Below are 17,000 nucleotides of genomic sequence, written 5' to 3'. Positions count from 1 at the left end.
AATGCTGCTCAGCCATTGAAATAAACCAATTTTTAGGTTTGTTTAGTCAGCTGTAATAGTCTTTGTCTTCTTCTCTAGATTTACTGGCTGATCGCAAACAGCTTAAGGTGCATACCACCACCTACTGTACAAGAGTGTGTACTCACCTCACCCTCCCCTTCCAAACATGAAAGAGAACCTGTGGAAACCTTCAGTTGTCATAAAAACTCAAAAGGTGTTTAGTTTGTCCAGTCTGGGCTACTGTAAAAAACATGGCGGCCTCTGTAGAGAGGGCCCACTCTCAATGTAAATATAAAGTATGTAAATATAAAGGGCTCATTCTAGGGTAAAGAAAACAACAATTCGTACAATTCAGATGAATCACACTAGTGAAAACATCAATCTGATTGTTTTATATTCAATTTCTGCAAATAGATCCCTTTCACCTAAATCTTACACACTGGATCTTTCACAAATTTCCTCAGATTCCACCCGTCAGCCTTGTGTCTTTTAAATAAGTAACGAGTGCCTTCCTGATGCATCTTATTCCCTCTCCTTCTGTCTCCCAAACTCCCATTAGATCACACTCCCGTCCAACTTTCTGGACTTTATCCTGGAAGCTTTGTCTTTCTGCCTCATACAGGAACTTACAATGGAAAATGAAATGTTCAGTCTTCAACCCCAAAATTACTAAATCTGGCACTGTCCCTCTTCCCCATTGTAAACAATGTAAGTCAATCAGACATGTATGATCTAATCTGTCTTAAATAAGGACTTCCTCCATTCTGTTCCTTCCTGTGAACTCCTTTGTTTTGACGGAGTTATGTATTTTATAGCTAAATAGGTCCAGAACTGCACAGTAATAAGCGGGCAAGACAAAACATATGTAATTGTTGCTCATTAGTAAACAATACTCGTATCGCTTCCGGTTGCTCAGTTGTCTACAACATCTGGCGAACAGCAGGGGTGAAGGGGGTAATGATAATCGGCCATTTCAAGGAAATCCTACATTTTAAATAACACAACCACGTGGCAATCGTGTCTGTGTTTGACATATGAGAAATGCGTGTTCACAACGCAAGTAACACACTGTCGAGGGAGTTATCACGTCCCACAGTGGAAGTGTCTACCCCCACGGACGAGTGCAGTGGTACCGTCCACGACACCCGGGTTTCCGCGCGAAAAACGGGCCCGCGCGCCCGAACTGTATATAGCATCCATTGCGGGAGCCAGCACGAGACTGACTGTCACGGTGGAGCTGCGCTGCCGTAACAACACTTGCGGATCCTAACGCAATTTTAACGCCGTTTTTAACGCCGTTTTTAACCCTCTCTCGTTTTAAAGTTTTTAAGCCCGCTGCGAACAATGCCAGCCAGGACCTCCCTGTCTCTGCCAGAGGATGTCAGGAAAAGGTAACGTCAGAAAAAGCCTGAATGCTAACAACACTCGCTGTCTCGGTGATGTAGCACGGATGCAAGCCCGTCGTCGTCTCGGTTCAGAGGCGGCGACGCTAATGACAGCTGCAGTGGCTGGTGAGCATCGCTGCTCCCTGCCTCTTGTCATGTTACCTTTTGTCCGTGCTAGCCGCTGCGGCTAGCGTTAGCTCGCCGTTGGCCGATGCAGCAAACACAGTTAGCCCCCTCCCTCTATCTGTAACGTTAGCCAGCTAGCATCTTGTAGCCTGTCAATGGATGGAGCAGCGTGAGAGATTTGGCGCCACTCAGGAAGTTTCGCTCCCTGTGTTCCATGCTAGCCCGCTGTCACACTGAGATTAACGGGACTCACGGATGGGGGGGGGGGTTCTCTCCATGGTGATTCTTCCTCTGCTGCATATTCGCTAACGTTGTTTTGACGTGTTCTTTGTTCGCAGGCTGCAGGTGCTGGATGAGGATGGGGCTTCAGACGAGGTGGGTTGAGCACCTGAGAGCCTCCAAGCCTTTTTCCCCCCACTAGTGTTGCTCCAGCTGCCCACTCTCTGTTAATACGGTTACTTAAAGTCCATTGAACGTGGCGGCAGATTCACAGCACGGTGTCCCACTAAAGGGAAGCTCATCACGCCAATGGATTTCACTTATCTCAAATCTATAATGTTGTCATGTTCAATGACAACAATGGGAAGTCGAAACTCTTTATAGCAAAGAGATGAACTGTGCGACGCCATGTGCTGCTCCATGGATGTGCTGCTCACATGCATGACATAAAGCCAATTTGAGTATAATATCACAAATGCTTTTACTTCCCAAAGTGTGTGGAATACATCAGTTTTTATATCGTCAACCTAAGGACAATTATGAACATAACACTCAAAAATCAAGTCATATATTCTCAATAACTTTATTTATATAGCACCTTTTGATATAAACTTACAATGTGCAATAAAACAATAAATTATATAACAATAAAACAGATGGCGCAAGTATAGTTTCAGCCATATCTATACTTAAGAGTATGCTTTACAATTAATTTGACTCCTAAGAGATTTTAAAGAAAATATGGAGTTTGCCTGCTTGAGATCTCCTGACAGGGAGTTTCACAGCTGAGGGGCTTGAACAGCAAATGCTCTTTGCCTTTACTCTCACAATTTTGCAACAATTGGAATAGGGCCCTGCTGGTGGGTCTTGGGCAGAGATCAGAATCATATGGGGTTAGCAGATTGCAGTTAAAGGCAGGAGCCGGACCATTCAAGGCTTTAAAAACGAGGTCTAAAATCTTAATTATGAGTTTACAGTACTTGACTATTATCTAAAATACACTATCCAAGAAAGTGTTTTTTGGTAGTTTATTTTTTGGCTTTTTCTTAAAATGCCGTTTCAGGAACATGTCAAAGAGAAGCTCAAGTTGGTGCAGGACTTCCTCCATGTTGATGCTCAGGACCAGCTGAGCAGCCTGGAGGAGAAAATGAAAAGTTCAGAGATCACAATGGTTGGTAACGTTTTCAGATATCTCAATCATTACCAATCCCAGAACCTTTCTCACTCATTATTTCACCTATGATGTGATTTATATTGCACTTTCCTCAGGATGTTTACATCTCTAAAGTAAAGGCCTTGCTGGGAAAAGAGCTCAATCTTGGAAATGGGTCACATGTTGATGGCGTGGAGCAGAAGGGGAAGACAAATGGTTTCACTAACGGTTCCCACAAAGATGAGGATGGTGAAGATGTTACCATGGATGTTCAGGAGGAAGAGGAGGCTGTCAAGTCACCAACTGCTTCTAAGGGGAAGGGTGGACGCAGGAGCAAGGCAAACTCTGACGCCAAAAGTGATTTTCAAATTTGTTATTTTTTAACTTGCATCTGCATTTTAAAAGGAAAATGGTTTAAAACAATGGTATATGATTTTTTTCTTTTCTTTGTAGAATCTCCTGCCAGCGCAAGGGTTACAAGAAATGGTGGAAAACAGCCAAGCATCTTGTCAATGTTCTCTAAAGTGTGCGTATAAGCTGGGTTTTGTGCTTTATACATTGTCATTCACATTTTTTGTAATTAAAGAAACTCTTTAAAACAGAAGTGTTTGCATTATGTTTCAAAGTAAATCTGTCTTGCAGTCAAAAGCGCAAGTCTGAGGATTTGAATGGAGAATCTACTAATGGGCAAAATGAACTGAAGCAGGAAGATGATGTTGAGGAGGTAAAAGCACTTTTATGTTTCTGTGTTTTTTTTTGTTTTTTTTTTTAAACATGAAGAGTTGGTGCAAGTCTCATGTCTTTTTAATTTAACACTGCACATTCTTTCAACTTCAGACTCGGGAGGAGAAACGTCTCAAAGTGGACACTAATGAAAAGTAAGTCTTTTCTCCTCTGAACATTACTGATGTTAATGGAGCCTCCTACAGATGAATTTTCTAACACTGCATACTTTTTGCAGAACTGCTCCAGAAGAATCAAAGAGCGAGATTGTCAAGACAGTAACTGCTGCAAAGGTAAATTTGCTCCTTCAGCTGTCATAGCTGCAAACATTTCGGTAAGCAGGAAATGAGCTGTGTAATGTTAACCTTATTTATTATTATTTTAGACACCACCACCAAAATGTCCAGACTGCAGACAATACTTGGATGATTCAGATCTTAAGTTTTTTCAAGGAGATCCTGATACTGCGGTGAGAAATATCAACTTTAAAGTCATTCAAGAAGATTTTTTTTAAATATTACTTGTACTGAGAACTAAAACAATTGTTCTGTTTCCTCAGCTGGATGAACCAGAAATGTTAACAGATGAGCGGCTCTCCTTGTTTGATTCAAATGAGGATGGATTTGAGAGTTATGAGGATCTGCCACAGCACAAGATTACAAACTTCAGGTAATTGATTGTTGACCTAGTTTAGTGCAGCAAATATGACTTTCTTCAATTTCATTAGATTGTAAAGTCTGTGTTTTTTGTCAGTTAAAGTAATACTTTGGTTTGTGTTGCAGTGTGTATGATAAGCGTGGCCACCTTTGTCCATTTGATGCTGGACTGATTGAGAAGAATGTAGAGCTCTACTTTAGCTGTGTTGTTAAACCAATCTATGATGACAACCCTTGCTTGGATGGTATGAAAATGCATATTTCAAGAATCCAAACGTTTTGTTAGTTTCTTTTTTTATTTTAGTACCTATAACAGTGAATATGTTTTTCTTCCTTCACAGGTGGTGTTCCTGCGAAGAAGCTTGGACCTGTCAATGCCTGGTGGATCACTGGTTTTGATGGAGGAGAAAAGGCTTTAATTGGATTCACCACAGGTAGCCAACTTTTTAGATTTCTGCTCTAAATTTAGCTTTCTCTCTTCATTCATGATGTACTAATGGTAGATGTTCGTATCTTTGTTTTCCAGCTTTTGCTGATTACATCCTAATGCATCCAAGTGAGGAGTACGCGCCAATCTTTGCACTGATGCAAGAGAAGATCTACATGAGCAAGATAGTTGTGGAATTCCTCCAGAAGAATCCTGACACTAGTTATGAAGACCTTCTCAACAAGATTGAGGTGAGGTCCTGTGCGACTGGAATAAACCCAACATCATAAATCTGGGCCATTCAAATGTGCTTATTGAGGAATTTTCTTTTTTCTTTTTAAAAGATTTTAGTCAACTTCAGGCCTTTCGCATTAAGGGTGAACATACTGAAACATACTAATTTTCAAGTAACAGTGTCGACAAGTTATGTCAACAATTATTCAATTCAGTGACAAATCATAAATCAAATCTATTTTTGGTCAATATCCGAAGTACAAATGACAAACATCAACAATGACACATTTTTACACAATTAGCAATTGAGAACAAAGGCTGGTATTTTATGATTGGTATTCCCTTGCCTAAGTATTTACAGACAAAATCAGAAACTTTGCAAGAGAACGTAGCTCATGTTACTGCATCACAGAACCAGGACACTGATCATCTTCTCCTCCTGCGGCCCTCAGACAACCGTGCCTCCCGCAGGGCTGAACTTCAACTGCTTCACTGAGGACACTCTGCTGCGGCACGCTCAGTTTGTGGTGGAGCAGGTGGAGAGCTACGATGAGGCTGGCGACTCTGATGAGCAGCCAATCATTGTCACACCGTGTATGAGGGACCTGATCAAGCTTGCTGGAGTCACTCTCGGAAAGAGGTACGGCAAAAAGATAATTTTTAGCTTATGGTTTAATTTTCTTTTATCATTCAGCAGACTCAGCTGAGATCCAGTTTATTGCAACCATCACAATATAATTAATGAAAACAAACTTAAGCATTGTCCGTGCTGTATATTTAATTTCAGTGAAAACTCTTCACCATTGCAGATTTGTAGCTGCAGCTAATTTCCCTAGCAAAAGTTTTCCAATTTTATTTTTGCTTCTATTCCTGTGTTTCTGCTCCTTTCTTTGTTCTCCCCGATATCTAACAATCCTTTGGCATTTCCTAATGCAGCATGCTGCTGTACTGGTAGGTAGGCCTTGTTATGAATGCATCCTTAGCTTGTATGGTGGTGTGTTAGTGTGAAGCATTTAGACGCTTTTACGAACAGAGCATTATACCAGAGTTCACGCTAGAACTGTATTTCCCGTTTAATTTTTTGGGAAATGTGTTGTAGGTTTTAATGGTAAATTGGTTAAGTGTCCCTGATTATTTTGACTGGTAGGATTAAAATAAAAAAAAATCTTGATGTATACTGTCATGGAGTAAAATGGACTAATCCTAAGAAAATTAAACTACTTTTTTTTTCCTTTTTGAAAAATTTGCTGTGAAGATGTTGGTGCTAACTGATCCTCTGATGTGTATGCTCTTGAGCTTAATGCATTAAGTCATGTGTTAATTACACTAAATACAGTATATAATGGTGTATATAGAAGCTCTTCAGTGTAATTCAGTGAGGAACACAACAGTATTTAGAATAGAGGTTAGAGTTCAGCAGTTGGTGAAATAACTGAGAATCATCTTAAAGGAGCTATAACATCAAAGCTTATTCTTGGATGAAGAAGGAAAACTAATAGTTCGCTCATAGATTTATTTTATTTTTTTTCCCCACTCGTTTTCTCTGCAGGACAGATTGTTTAGAAAACGTTTGTTGGCCAGTTGCATCTAACGGGAACTCTGCCTTGTACATCTTGTCTGTTTGGTTTTTGTTTGCTTGTTTCATATGTTGCATGGCCTGATGCTGTGTTGTGTTGAAGGCCAGGGGCTTCATAAGGCCATCGCTCGACATATACTCCAAGTGTTCTTCTCCTCTGAACACAAACTTTATCCTGACAGGAGAGCTGCCAGAAGACAGGCCATTCGTCACCCAACAAAAATAGAGAAGGACAGCAAGGGGCCGACGAAGGCGACTACCACTGAGCTGGTCTACCAGATCTTTGATACCTTCTTCTCTGACCAGATAGAGCAGAATGATAAAGAAAATGGAGCCAAAAGACAGCGCTGTGGTGTCTGTGAGGTAATTGGCCCAAAGGGAAACCCCGCTGTTTTATAATGGAGCTCGATTTCAACATTTAGTTAGTGTGATGTACAATTTCTTTCATTTCTCTTTGGTAAGGAGACGAAATCAATACATGTCTTCTTTTCTACCTGCAGGTTTGCCAGTCTCCTGATTGTGGCAAGTGTTTAGCTTGCAAGGACATGATCAAATTTGGAGGAAGTGGCAAAAGCAAGCAGGCTTGCAAGCAGAGGAGGTGAGCAAAAATATGTATTGCACTTAAAATGCATTTATACACTATACATATAGTTATTTCCTCTTTTGCTGCAGGAGTTACAAAAGAATAGAAAGTTTTTATTCTAATTTAAAAGCCACATGTGCAAGAACTTGCCCTGGCCTCTTTAAGTTCCTCCTGTTAATTCCTCTTTTGCATGCCTCTGTTTAGGTGCCCAAACCTTGCAGTGAAGGAGGCTGAAGACGATGAGACCATTGAAGAGGAAGATGTTCCAGTGGAGAAGGCCAAAAAGGTTTCTCAGGCTAAGAGAAAGAAGCAGAGTCAGTGCAAACTGACCTGGATTGGAGAGTCTGTTCAGGTATTTCTTTTTTTCCCCTCTTGGTTGTTGAAATGTAATTTTCCTATCCAGCAGTGAATGTATATGAAGTATTTCTCCAACCCTCTTCAGACCGAGGGAAAGAAGAAGTACTACAAGAAGGTCTCTGTGAATGATGAAGTGCTGGAGGTGGGAGACTGTGTCTCTGTTTCATCTGAGGATCCATCCACCCCTCTGTATCTGGCAAGGTGTGACATTTTTAAGACTCATTCCCTGATGACATTTTGTTAGTGGTTTGGTATGATCTTAATGAGGATTTCATTCTCAGGATCACATCCCTGTGGGAGGACGGCAGTGGAAAAATGTTCCACGCCCACTGGTTCCTTCGTGGGACTCAGACAGTGCTGGGAGAGTCTTCTGATCCATTGGAGCTTGTCCTTGTGGATGAGTGTGAAGACATGCAGCTCAATTATGTCCAAGGCAAAGTGAACATCATGTATAAGCCCCCATCTGACAATTGGTTTATGGAGGTAAGTTATCTTGACGGCAGGTTAATTTCCTTTTAAGTGATAATGTTTCTTTATCCCATTGTTGTGTTTGTTTTTAGGGTGGCATGGATGTTGACATTAAGGTGATTGACGATGACGGGAAGAGTTTTTTCTATCAGTTCTGGTACGACACAGATTTTGCACGTTTTGAGACCCCTCCCACTACCACTCCATCAGACTGCAAGTTCAGGTAAGCACCATGCATTTGTATTTTTATTGCAATGATCTGTTCTTGTGTTATTCTGACCCTGTGGGTATGCTCTTGTTTCTTAAAGATTCTGTAGCAGCTGTGAAAGGACTAAAGAGAGAGCCGAACGGGAATGTCCTCGCGCTTTTGAGCCCCTAGGGAATGAAGCAAGCGACTCTAAGGCTCTGTTTGCGCTGGCCTCCTTTAAGGGGGAGCAGTTTAGGGTGGGAGACGGTGTCTATTTGCCTTCTGAGACTTTTCATTTCAGGTGACTAGAGTGATTTACAAAAAATGTATGTACTAAAACCTTTATGATAAAAATGTTTATGGGACTAACTGCCTCTGTTCCTGGCCCTCAGTGTTAAACCAGCTAGTCCAGTGAAGCGCTCCCACAGAAAAGAGGATGTGGATGAGGAGTTGTATCCAGAGTATTACAGAAAGTCCTCTGACTACATCAAGGGCTCAAACCAGGATGCTCCAGAGCCCTTCCGCATCGGGCGCATCAAGGAGATCTTCTGTCACAGGCGTAGCAACGGAAAATCTGACATGTCTGAGGTCAAACTGCGACTTCACAAGTTCTACAGGTATGAGGAGTGGTAGTCTTTCAAGGTTTAGTCTTTAACTCATGGCTGTTTGTTATTAACTGGCTTTTATCTCATCTCCCAGGCCTGAGAACACTCACAAAGGCGTCAAATCCAGTTACCACACAGATATCAATCAGCTATACTGGAGTGATGAAGAAGTTACCGTCAGCATGGCCGAGGTGCTCGGCCACTGTCATGTAGAATATTCAGAAGACCTGAATGAGTCTGTCCAGGACTATTCCAGTGGTGGACCTGACCGCTTCTACTTCCTGGAGGTACAGTGTGTTAGGGTGAAATCTGCTGATCAAATCAATAATGGACAATTCAACAAAGTAGCATATCTTTGCACACTGCTAAAATGTTGGTATTGTTTGAAATATCTGCACAAAGTTCATAACACTGCATGGGGGGATGTGCCACTTTTATGCTGAATAGAATTTGTAAGTCTCAATTTTGGCACGATAATTAATTATTATGGAAATTTTAAAATCTCTATGATCAAAAACATTGATCATGTGCTTAATGGAGTGTGTGCATTTGATCTTATACGTATTCCCCTCTCACAGGCCTATAATGCAAAATCTAAAAGTTTTGAAGACCCTCCAAATCATGCTCGCTCAGCTGTGCAAAAAGGCAAAGGAAAGGGCAAAGGGAAAGGTAAAAAGATTCTGAGATGAATACACAAATGTATTCTTTATTTTGCTCATTAGAATTTTAAACAATGTTCCTATTCTCTACAAGGTAAAGGCAAAGGAAAATCATCAGCTGCTCAGGAACAGCAGGACTCTCAGAATGAACCACAGGCACCTAAATTGTCTAAATATCGCACACTGGATGTGTTCTCTGGTTGTGGTGGACTCTCTGAAGGCTTCCACCAGGCTGGTAAATGCTTGTTCTGTGTTACTAATGAAATTCATATAAGTAGCTGCAGATTTTCTTTTCAGTGTGGTGGTGAAAATGTGATTGTGGATTATCTTCAGGTATCTCTGAGACGCTGTGGGCCATTGAGATGTGGGAGCCTGCAGCACAGGCCTTCAGGCTCAACAACCCTGGCACCACAGTGTTCACTGAGGACTGCAACGTCTTGCTGAAGCTGGTCATGTCTGGAGAGAAGACTAATTCTCTGGGCCAGAAGCTGCCTCAGAAGGGTGATGTGGAGATGCTGTGTGGAGGACCTCCCTGCCAAGGGTTCAGTGGGATGAACCGCTTCAACTCTCGCACTTATTCCAAATTCAAGAACTCTCTTGTAGTCTCCTATCTCAGGTCAGTGTCTCAGAGCAGATTCTCATTTTTGCTCAGACTATATATTATGGTTGTATTGTCCATATGATCCCTTGGTGCACATTCAAAACCTTTTTTCCTTTTTGTTGCAGTTACTGTGATTACTACAGACCCAAGTTTTTCCTGCTTGAGAATGTGAGGAACTTTGTGTCGTTCAAAAAATCCATGATCCTAAAGCTGACCCTGCGCTGTCTTGTTCGCATGGGTTACCAGTGCACCTTTGGTGTCCTTCAGGTGAGTCTAACAAAACTGACTATTGTATTTCTAGTTGGGAGGAAATAATGATTCAAAATTTAGCCCTTTGAGGAGACGCGTGGCTACAAAGGGTGTCCAGATTCACCTGTAGCTCATGGCAGTAAGAGGGATCCCAACATCAAATTGAACCAGATATTTTTAACTTAAGAGAAAAAGGGGGAAAAGCAAAAACTTGGCCTAATAGTTATTAAATTGCACGTCTTCCTGGATAATGAAAAATGTGAGGAGGTCTGATGAAAATAAGGTTGTCTCATTTCTTTACCACATGAGCAAAATAGTCATGCATGCCGGTGTTTTTATGACTGCGCATGTTGGTTGTGTAGTAGATTTGACCTCAGCGCTTCCTTCCTCAACAGGCTGGTCAGTATGGTGTCGCTCAGACCCGTCGCAGGGCCATCATCATTGCTGCGGCTCCTGGAGAGAAGCTGCCTCGCTATCCCGAGCCTCTGCATGTGTTTGCTCCCAGAGCTTGCTCTCTGAGCGTAGTGGTGGATGAAAAGAAATACGTCAGTAATGTCACACGGTAATGTAAAACGCGTTCTATTGATTTGTAATTGTACATCTTAAATGGATCATAACAATGCCGTGGTGTGACTTGTCATTAGACTAAATTTCTCTGTCTGACCACAGAGGTAATGGAGGAATCTACAGAACCATCACTGTCCGTGACACCATGTCTGACCTGCCAGAGATTCGCAACGGTGCAGCTTCACTGGAGATTTCCTACAATGGAGAACCTCAGTCTTGGTTCCAGAGGCAGATCAGAGGAACACAGTATCAGCCTATCCTCAAAGATCATATCTGCAAGGTGAGCTGTCTCACACTTGTGTACTTTGACTTTGTAGCTGCATTAACATAATGTATTTGTCCTGTAGTATCTCTTCCCCTCTGTTAAACAGATGTAGCTTGATAACAAAAGTTGCATCTTTGTTCTCAGGACATGAGTGCTCTGGTTGAGGCTCGGATGCGTCACATCCCCTTGGCGCCAGGCTCTGACTGGAGGGATCTGCCCAACATTGAAGTTCGGCTGAAAGACGGAACCATGACCAAGAAACTGCGCTACTCGCACCCTGATAAAAAGAATGGCCGCAGCAGCACTGGCGCACTCAGAGGTGTCTGTACTTGTTCAGGAGGTACGCAGGTTTAGTTTTTTTTTTTTTTTACTTGACTTAAGGGCTTTACAAAGCTTACAATTCCCTGAGTGGAGGCATTTCTAATTTACGTTTCTGCATTGTGTAGGGACGCCATGTGACCCTGCAGACAGGCAGTTTAACACTCTGATCCCCTGGTGTCTGCCCCACACTGGTAACCGTCACAATCACTGGGCTGGACTCTACGGGAGACTGGAGTGGGATGGCTTCTTCAGCACAACTGTTACCAACCCTGAACCTATGGGCAAGCAGGTACAACAGCTTTTTGAAAATGAGTGTGAATAAAACCAACAAATGTGTTTAGAGCCCATTCCTTGTACCATACTGTGAAACGGCCCTCATCTCATTTACATCGAAGACTTAACTGAACGAATCAAGAGGATTATCTCACATGCGGACTTGATTTTGTTAGAAAGATCCACTGGCTAAAATTCTGCTAACCCCCAAAATAAAATCATCCTAAAAATTAATAGCTGCCTTTTTTTTTTAAGGCCTGTAACCGTTTTCCTATCATAATTCCAGGGCCGTGTTCTGCATGCTGAGCAGCACAGAGTGGTTAGTGTGAGGGAATGTGCTCGCTCTCAGGGATTCCCCGACACCTACCGCTTCTTTGGAAACATCCTGGACAAACACAGACAGGTAAAACCATGACTTCTTCCAGAACTTAATTGAAACTTAAGTGTCATACAGCCCAAGATGTATAATCGCTGTCAGTTTTGTTGGTTAAAAAATATGTACCACTGGGAATGCTATGGAATCTATTTGTGTCAAAGTCTGAACAATATTTGTAAGACTAATATGAAGCTTTGTTGCTGCCTCCTAGGTTGGAAATGCTGTGCCCCCTCCACTCTCCAGGGCCATAGGCATGGAGCTTAAGAAGTGTGTGTTGGAGAGAATGAAGGAAGAACACGCAACGGGTAACTAATCTCTCTCAATTCTGTTTGTTTTTGTTATTCCTGATGGAGTCACCATTTTAAATATACTGAAATCCCTGTACAAATGTATATTTATTTCCCTCCCCAGAGAATATTAAACAGGAGAAGATGGAGGTCACTGATTAGTCCCTTGTCAACTCCCAGCAAGAATCGGTTCCACAAATCCTGATGCTGTTGTGTCGGGCAATGATTTCTTTTAAATAAGCTGGCTTTTATCTGTCACTAAGTGGCCACCGTTGGCGTTCTGTTCAGTGCCCTTTCAATGTTGTTTTAAAATGTGCTTTTGATCATGTTGTTGGGGAAATGTTCACCTAACATGGATTAAATTGTATGTAGTTTTTATATGTAATATTTCAAATAAAGCTCTTATGAAATCAAATGCATGTGATTTTAATTGAGTAAAATAGGAAGTGATAACTTGTTTCTTCTCAGCCATGTTCAGTCCTACAGGGGCAGGAAAAAATACCATGAACCCTGTGAAATGTCTGATTTGAAGCAGTCATAAAATGCAATCGTCTCACATCCTTGGAGAAACTGAATGGGATTAATCTAATGTCCAATTCTTGGATTAAATCAGGGGTTTTCAAACTTTCTGACATGAACATGGCCGACAATATTGTGCTGCTATTGCTTGAGTTGCTACTTTTGGTGTCTATTTCCATCCTGTTCTCAATGATGGTACAACAGCCTGTATAGATTTGTGTCTGACTCTGAGAGGGTTATCTCCAGCGTTGTTTTGGTGCATTTAAAATGGGCAGCTCAAGGACGCCGTGTCCATACAGGCAGATGTTGCTCAGACATCTTGGGACTCCTAACCACTTTCTCACATAGGAGTTGATCACTCTTCATGTCAACTGTAAGTGGCCACATCAGTTGGGTTAACAGGCCAAACCTTTAGCTTGCCAGGAAGCATTGCCTTCGATGCTCTTAAGGCTGCTGCAGACATCCCACTTCAGTGGCTGGACCTGCTTGCAGTCTGAGGCTTGCATCATGGCATCATCCAAGGCTTTTTATAGGTTTCTCAGACACTGTTGGAATGGGTTCTCCGTTAATGTAGAACCTGTCTGATCTCTTTGCTTACTGAATTTGATGGATTGACCCTTATTCTAGCCCATGTGATTTCTTCAAGTTCCCTAGCAAGTGTCTGGTGCTGTTGTCATGTTGGCCCTAATTGATGTTAATAGGACTCGACTTGTCAAAAATACCATGTACCCTGTCAAATGTCTGATTTGAATCAGTCATAAAATGCAATCTTTTAAATATTTAGAGAAACTAATCTACAATTTTCTTGGCTCAAACATGTTTGTGTAAAGACCCTAATAACTACACTAATGTGAGACCAGAAAGACTTGTCAAACAACCTTGCAGAAAAAAAGATGCTACAAATCATAAGAGTGGATCAAATTGATAAATGACAGCATGTGAAAACTAGCACATAAGTGGTTTGATTGGAATTTGAACGCTCATCTTCCACTTACATCTCTACATGAAATGCTGTGTTTCGGATTCTGGCTTCAAGGTCATGACTGTATAACTTCAATTAAATGTAAGAACTGAGTTTTAGTCTGAGCAAAAGTTGGAAATGAGCAAAATAACGAAGAAATTGTGATCACAATTACTCTTTATTCTCTTTTGGTAACAGCCATATTTTACCACAACAATCAAATCTGGCATCTCGGAATATATCCCGCCAGATTCCTTAGTTGTTTGACGGCCTGCAAAGAGAAGCTAAAGGTTAGCAGCAAGAATAAATAACAGACTTACAGTTACTTGACAAAACTGAAAATGAACTTACTTGGCCCATTCAACATTGAGAATAAGATGATCATATCCAAATCCTGACACTCCTGCAATAGCTCTGGCTGCATCCTCCCGACGATGGAAACTGATGAAGGCAAAGCCCTGCGAGAAGCAAAGCAGTTGATGGATCAGAGAGCCGGACCATGTTTATTTTCATTGCCAGTTACAATGGGGGGAAAAACCCTCACTAAAGTTGATGTATTTAAAACTCTTCTGTTCTTGGTGGCCTTCTACTCGTTTTAACATTAAATGTGCACGTCTTTGCATTCTTAACATGGACACTGACCTTCGACTGTCCAGTATTCTTGTCCTTGGCCAGATAAATCCTGGAGATGGAGCCAAACGGCCTGAAAAGCTCCTGTAAGTCAGTCTCGCGGGTGTCCTCAGACAGATTGGTCACACGGATGGTGGCGTTGTCATCAGCTGTCAGGCAATACACAGTTATTAGCTTTGAGCAATAACTTGCTGCTGTATAATGATTAAGTATGGAGTTGGTTCATGGATAAAACGGGAGCAGTAATTACCCCCACCTCTGCGATTAGGCTGCATAGACTCCCCTCTTCGCGTGCCTCCATCCCTCAGGCTCGGGGGGACATACTTCCCAGTCTTACTCCCCAGCGCCGGCTGTGCAGGCTCTGGTTCTGTTGGTTCCACAGAGGGAAACAGAACGCATTCATAAAAAACTGAGTCTTAACCGCAGAACACCAAAAACAAATCAAATTTTTCAAAAAAGTAAAGGTTATGGTACCAGATCCAGCAGGCTTGGTCGGGTCTCCGGTGGAAAGCCCAAGCTGTTCAGCCAACTCCTTCTGCATGGGGCCCAGGGTGTCCTTGTACGGACAGCGGGTGGTCCAATGGTCACCTTTACAGATTCGGCAAGACACAATCTTCTGTCCCTTCAGTTTGTTCATGGGATCCTCCTCTTGGTCTTGGGAGTTCAAGTCCTGCAAGTTTCAAGACACTGTACTCAGTCACAGTAAATTACAGAGGAAACTGCGCGTTTGTTGGCATTGTGTGGACGGTGGCACGTCAGTAAGCAGCAGGACGAAACCCGAGAGCCCACATTGCATCCTCACCTCCTTGCTGGAGATGAACGTCATATAGACATCGTCACTGACTGTGGTGGTGGCCACATTAGGACCAGGTGAATCAAACTCGGAGGTACCGAATTTCTTCCAGTTCTGAAATGAGAGAACAACCAAAATATATCAACAGCAGACTTCAGTCAGAGTCGTGTTTATTTCCAAGTAAATTCAGTTTCAACTACGTTCAGTTCGGAAACCAACCTTTCTCCGGGCCACAGCTTTTGAGGCTTTTCTATTCTCGATCTTGAAGGTCCGCACAATCTAAAAGATAAAGACAGCAAATACATATTTGTTTTATTTCTTTTACTGTGGTCAAAATGGCCAAATTCTTATCACCCTTACAAACCAACTGTGAGGCCAACTAACACAAATGTGATGATGCATACAGTTTATCCAAACTCTAGTGAGAGAAATTGTTAGGACCATTAAAAATGTATTTTAAAGCTAGAAAATAAACTCTACTTCAAGAGTGGCGGAAAACCTGTTGCATAATAACCAATGAACGATTAAATCTGCTGCTTTTCCAAGTCAAATCACACAGGATATTAGAATGTAAATCAACAATAAAACCTGCATTATGTTGACAGTTACAACTACAATACTGAAATGTGAAAGATACGCTAATAAATACCTCTGTACCACAATCTCATAGCGAAAGTGTATGTACCATAAAACTATTTTGTTGACGCTGCAACCATGAAACGTAGTCCTATAGAAACAAACCCTGATTAACATTGACAGATGTAACATATAAAACAAATGAGTCCCATTTACCTTGAACTTCTTTCCCTCATCCTCGTCTATTTTATAGTCGGTGGTGGTTTTAATGTTTCCTTTTATGGTTTCCTTAGGAGGTGGTAGTGTGCCTGTGAAAGGAGCATCAAGTTCAGCCAGATGTTAGACAAGCGAGACGATGTCTCTCACCTCTTCCCTTTGGGTTGAGCTGATTCACAATGAACATACACAGATGTTGTTGCACCAGATATGACAGTGGGGACAACAGGGGACATGAGATCTGACAACTAGAGTTTAAAGTTACTTTATGGAGTCATCACTCCCCGACTTGTACATACTTCTGAAATGGATCAGTGTCAAGATATATTTCAATTTCCAACTGCCAGCTCAAATCACATTAACTTTAAAATCTAACAAAAGCCAGGAATATAGATAGCATGCTAGCGCTAGGCTCGCTAACTCCTAGCAGCCTGTTACTGGGTGACAGCCTGCGCCACTGTCCACAGGACGATCACCCGGTAGGTCGAAGAATCGTCGGTTAATGTCAGTCACTCTAAAGTCTTTTTTAAGTTGATAATGAAAACATCCGAAGGTGAGTATATTTAAGATGGAGTTTAATGCCGGGCAGCCACGTGGAAGTCGAAGCCGCCTCGCCGGCCTCCTCCTTTGGGCTCCGGACTGTAACAGATAAGCTAACAGCGGCTAACAAAGCTAACCAGCGCGTTACCTTCATCTCCTTCCTCCTCGACCTGGTCCGCCCAGCTGGGCTTGGAGCTGAGGGAGAGAGGGTGATATGGACATTTAGATCTGTGGATACAAACACCCGGTGGCAGCAGATATTATTAAAACGTTTCTGATAACACTCACTCGTCGTATTCCATCGACGGCATCCTCTTCGCTAGCTTAGCTTCAGGACCGGAAGGAGCGCAGGAAGCGAGCGGAGGCGCCACCACACGCTTCCGGTACTTTAACTTCGCAATAAAAGTAGAAATTTCTGTTTAACTTCCAGCTTCACAATAAGAGTCGTACATTATGTCGCTCTTGTTT

General features: G+C 42.1%; 2 protein-coding genes across 4 annotated transcripts; one reads left to right on the top strand and one right to left on the bottom strand.

Moving 5' to 3' along the window:
- The first annotated feature begins 1,180 nt into the window (after positions 1–1,180).
- On the top strand, positions 1,181–12,712 carry dnmt1 (DNA (cytosine-5-)-methyltransferase 1). Of its 2 annotated transcripts, XM_035181130.2 has the most exons (35): positions 1,181–1,391; positions 1,850–1,886; positions 2,794–2,901; positions 3,000–3,240; positions 3,337–3,409; positions 3,526–3,607; positions 3,721–3,761; positions 3,845–3,899; positions 3,992–4,075; positions 4,166–4,275; positions 4,389–4,507; positions 4,604–4,696; positions 4,789–4,940; positions 5,376–5,563; positions 5,860–5,874; positions 6,682–6,862; positions 7,000–7,097; positions 7,287–7,434; positions 7,525–7,640; positions 7,721–7,922; positions 8,000–8,130; positions 8,216–8,395; positions 8,487–8,711; positions 8,794–8,986; positions 9,278–9,368; positions 9,453–9,593; positions 9,692–9,974; positions 10,085–10,226; positions 10,604–10,770; positions 10,878–11,055; positions 11,185–11,380; positions 11,487–11,650; positions 11,921–12,037; positions 12,222–12,315; positions 12,422–12,712. In XM_035181130.2, the coding sequence occupies exons 1-35, from the start codon at positions 1,345–1,347 to the stop codon at positions 12,457–12,459; spliced, it is 4,530 nt and encodes a 1,509-aa protein (XP_035037021.1). In that variant the 5' UTR covers positions 1,181–1,344; the 3' UTR covers positions 12,460–12,712. The 2 variants fall into 2 exon arrangements, with proteins under 2 accessions (XP_035037021.1, XP_035037022.1); XM_035181131.2 differs by lacking the exon at positions 5,860–5,874.
- A 1,224-nt stretch (positions 12,713–13,936) lies between these two features.
- On the bottom strand, positions 13,937–16,957 carry eif3g (eukaryotic translation initiation factor 3, subunit G). 2 transcript variants are annotated; one of them, XM_035180755.1, is made up of 10 exons: positions 16,821–16,957; positions 16,681–16,727; positions 15,993–16,084; positions 15,420–15,479; positions 15,210–15,314; positions 14,882–15,077; positions 14,658–14,774; positions 14,420–14,556; positions 14,129–14,235; positions 13,937–14,048 (listed from the first exon to the last, which is right to left on the bottom strand). In XM_035180755.1, exons 1-10 carry the CDS (start codon positions 16,841–16,843, stop codon positions 14,033–14,035), a joined length of 900 nt encoding a protein of 299 aa, XP_035036646.1. In that variant the 5' UTR covers positions 16,844–16,957; the 3' UTR covers positions 13,937–14,032. The 2 variants fall into 2 exon arrangements, with proteins under 2 accessions (XP_035036646.1, XP_035036647.1); XM_035180756.1 differs by having other exon boundaries at positions 14,664–14,774.
- Positions 16,958–17,000: the final 43 nt, after the last annotated feature.

This window comes from Hippoglossus stenolepis, chromosome 16 (assembly GCF_022539355.2).
Source record: "Hippoglossus stenolepis isolate QCI-W04-F060 chromosome 16, HSTE1.2, whole genome shotgun sequence".
Taxonomy (NCBI): Eukaryota; Metazoa; Chordata; class Actinopteri; order Pleuronectiformes; family Pleuronectidae; genus Hippoglossus; species Hippoglossus stenolepis.
The sequence above is the reverse complement of the archived record's forward strand: the minus strand, read 5'-3'. Positions and strand labels throughout refer to the sequence as shown.

Coding starts and splice junctions, on each gene's coding strand:
- dnmt1 (XM_035181130.2), top strand. CDS start 1,345: ATGCCAGCCAGGACCTCCCTGTCTCTGCCAGAGGATGTCAGGAAAAG. Junction 1,392..1,849: donor CCAGAGGATGTCAGGAAAAG/GTAACGTCAGAA, acceptor CTTTGTTCGCAG/GCTGCAGGTGCTGGATGAGG. Junction 8,131..8,215: donor CCATCAGACTGCAAGTTCAG/GTAAGCACCATG, acceptor TGTTTCTTAAAG/ATTCTGTAGCAGCTGTGAAA.
- eif3g (XM_035180755.1), bottom strand. CDS start 16,843: ATGCCGTCGATGGAATACGACGA. Junction 16,728..16,820: donor CCGTCGATGGAATACGACGA/GTGAGTGTTATC, acceptor TCTCTCCCTCAG/CTCCAAGCCCAGCTGGGCGG. Junction 14,557..14,657: donor GCCTAATCGCAGAGGTGGGG/GTAATTACTGCT, acceptor ATTGCCTGACAG/CTGATGACAACGCCACCATC.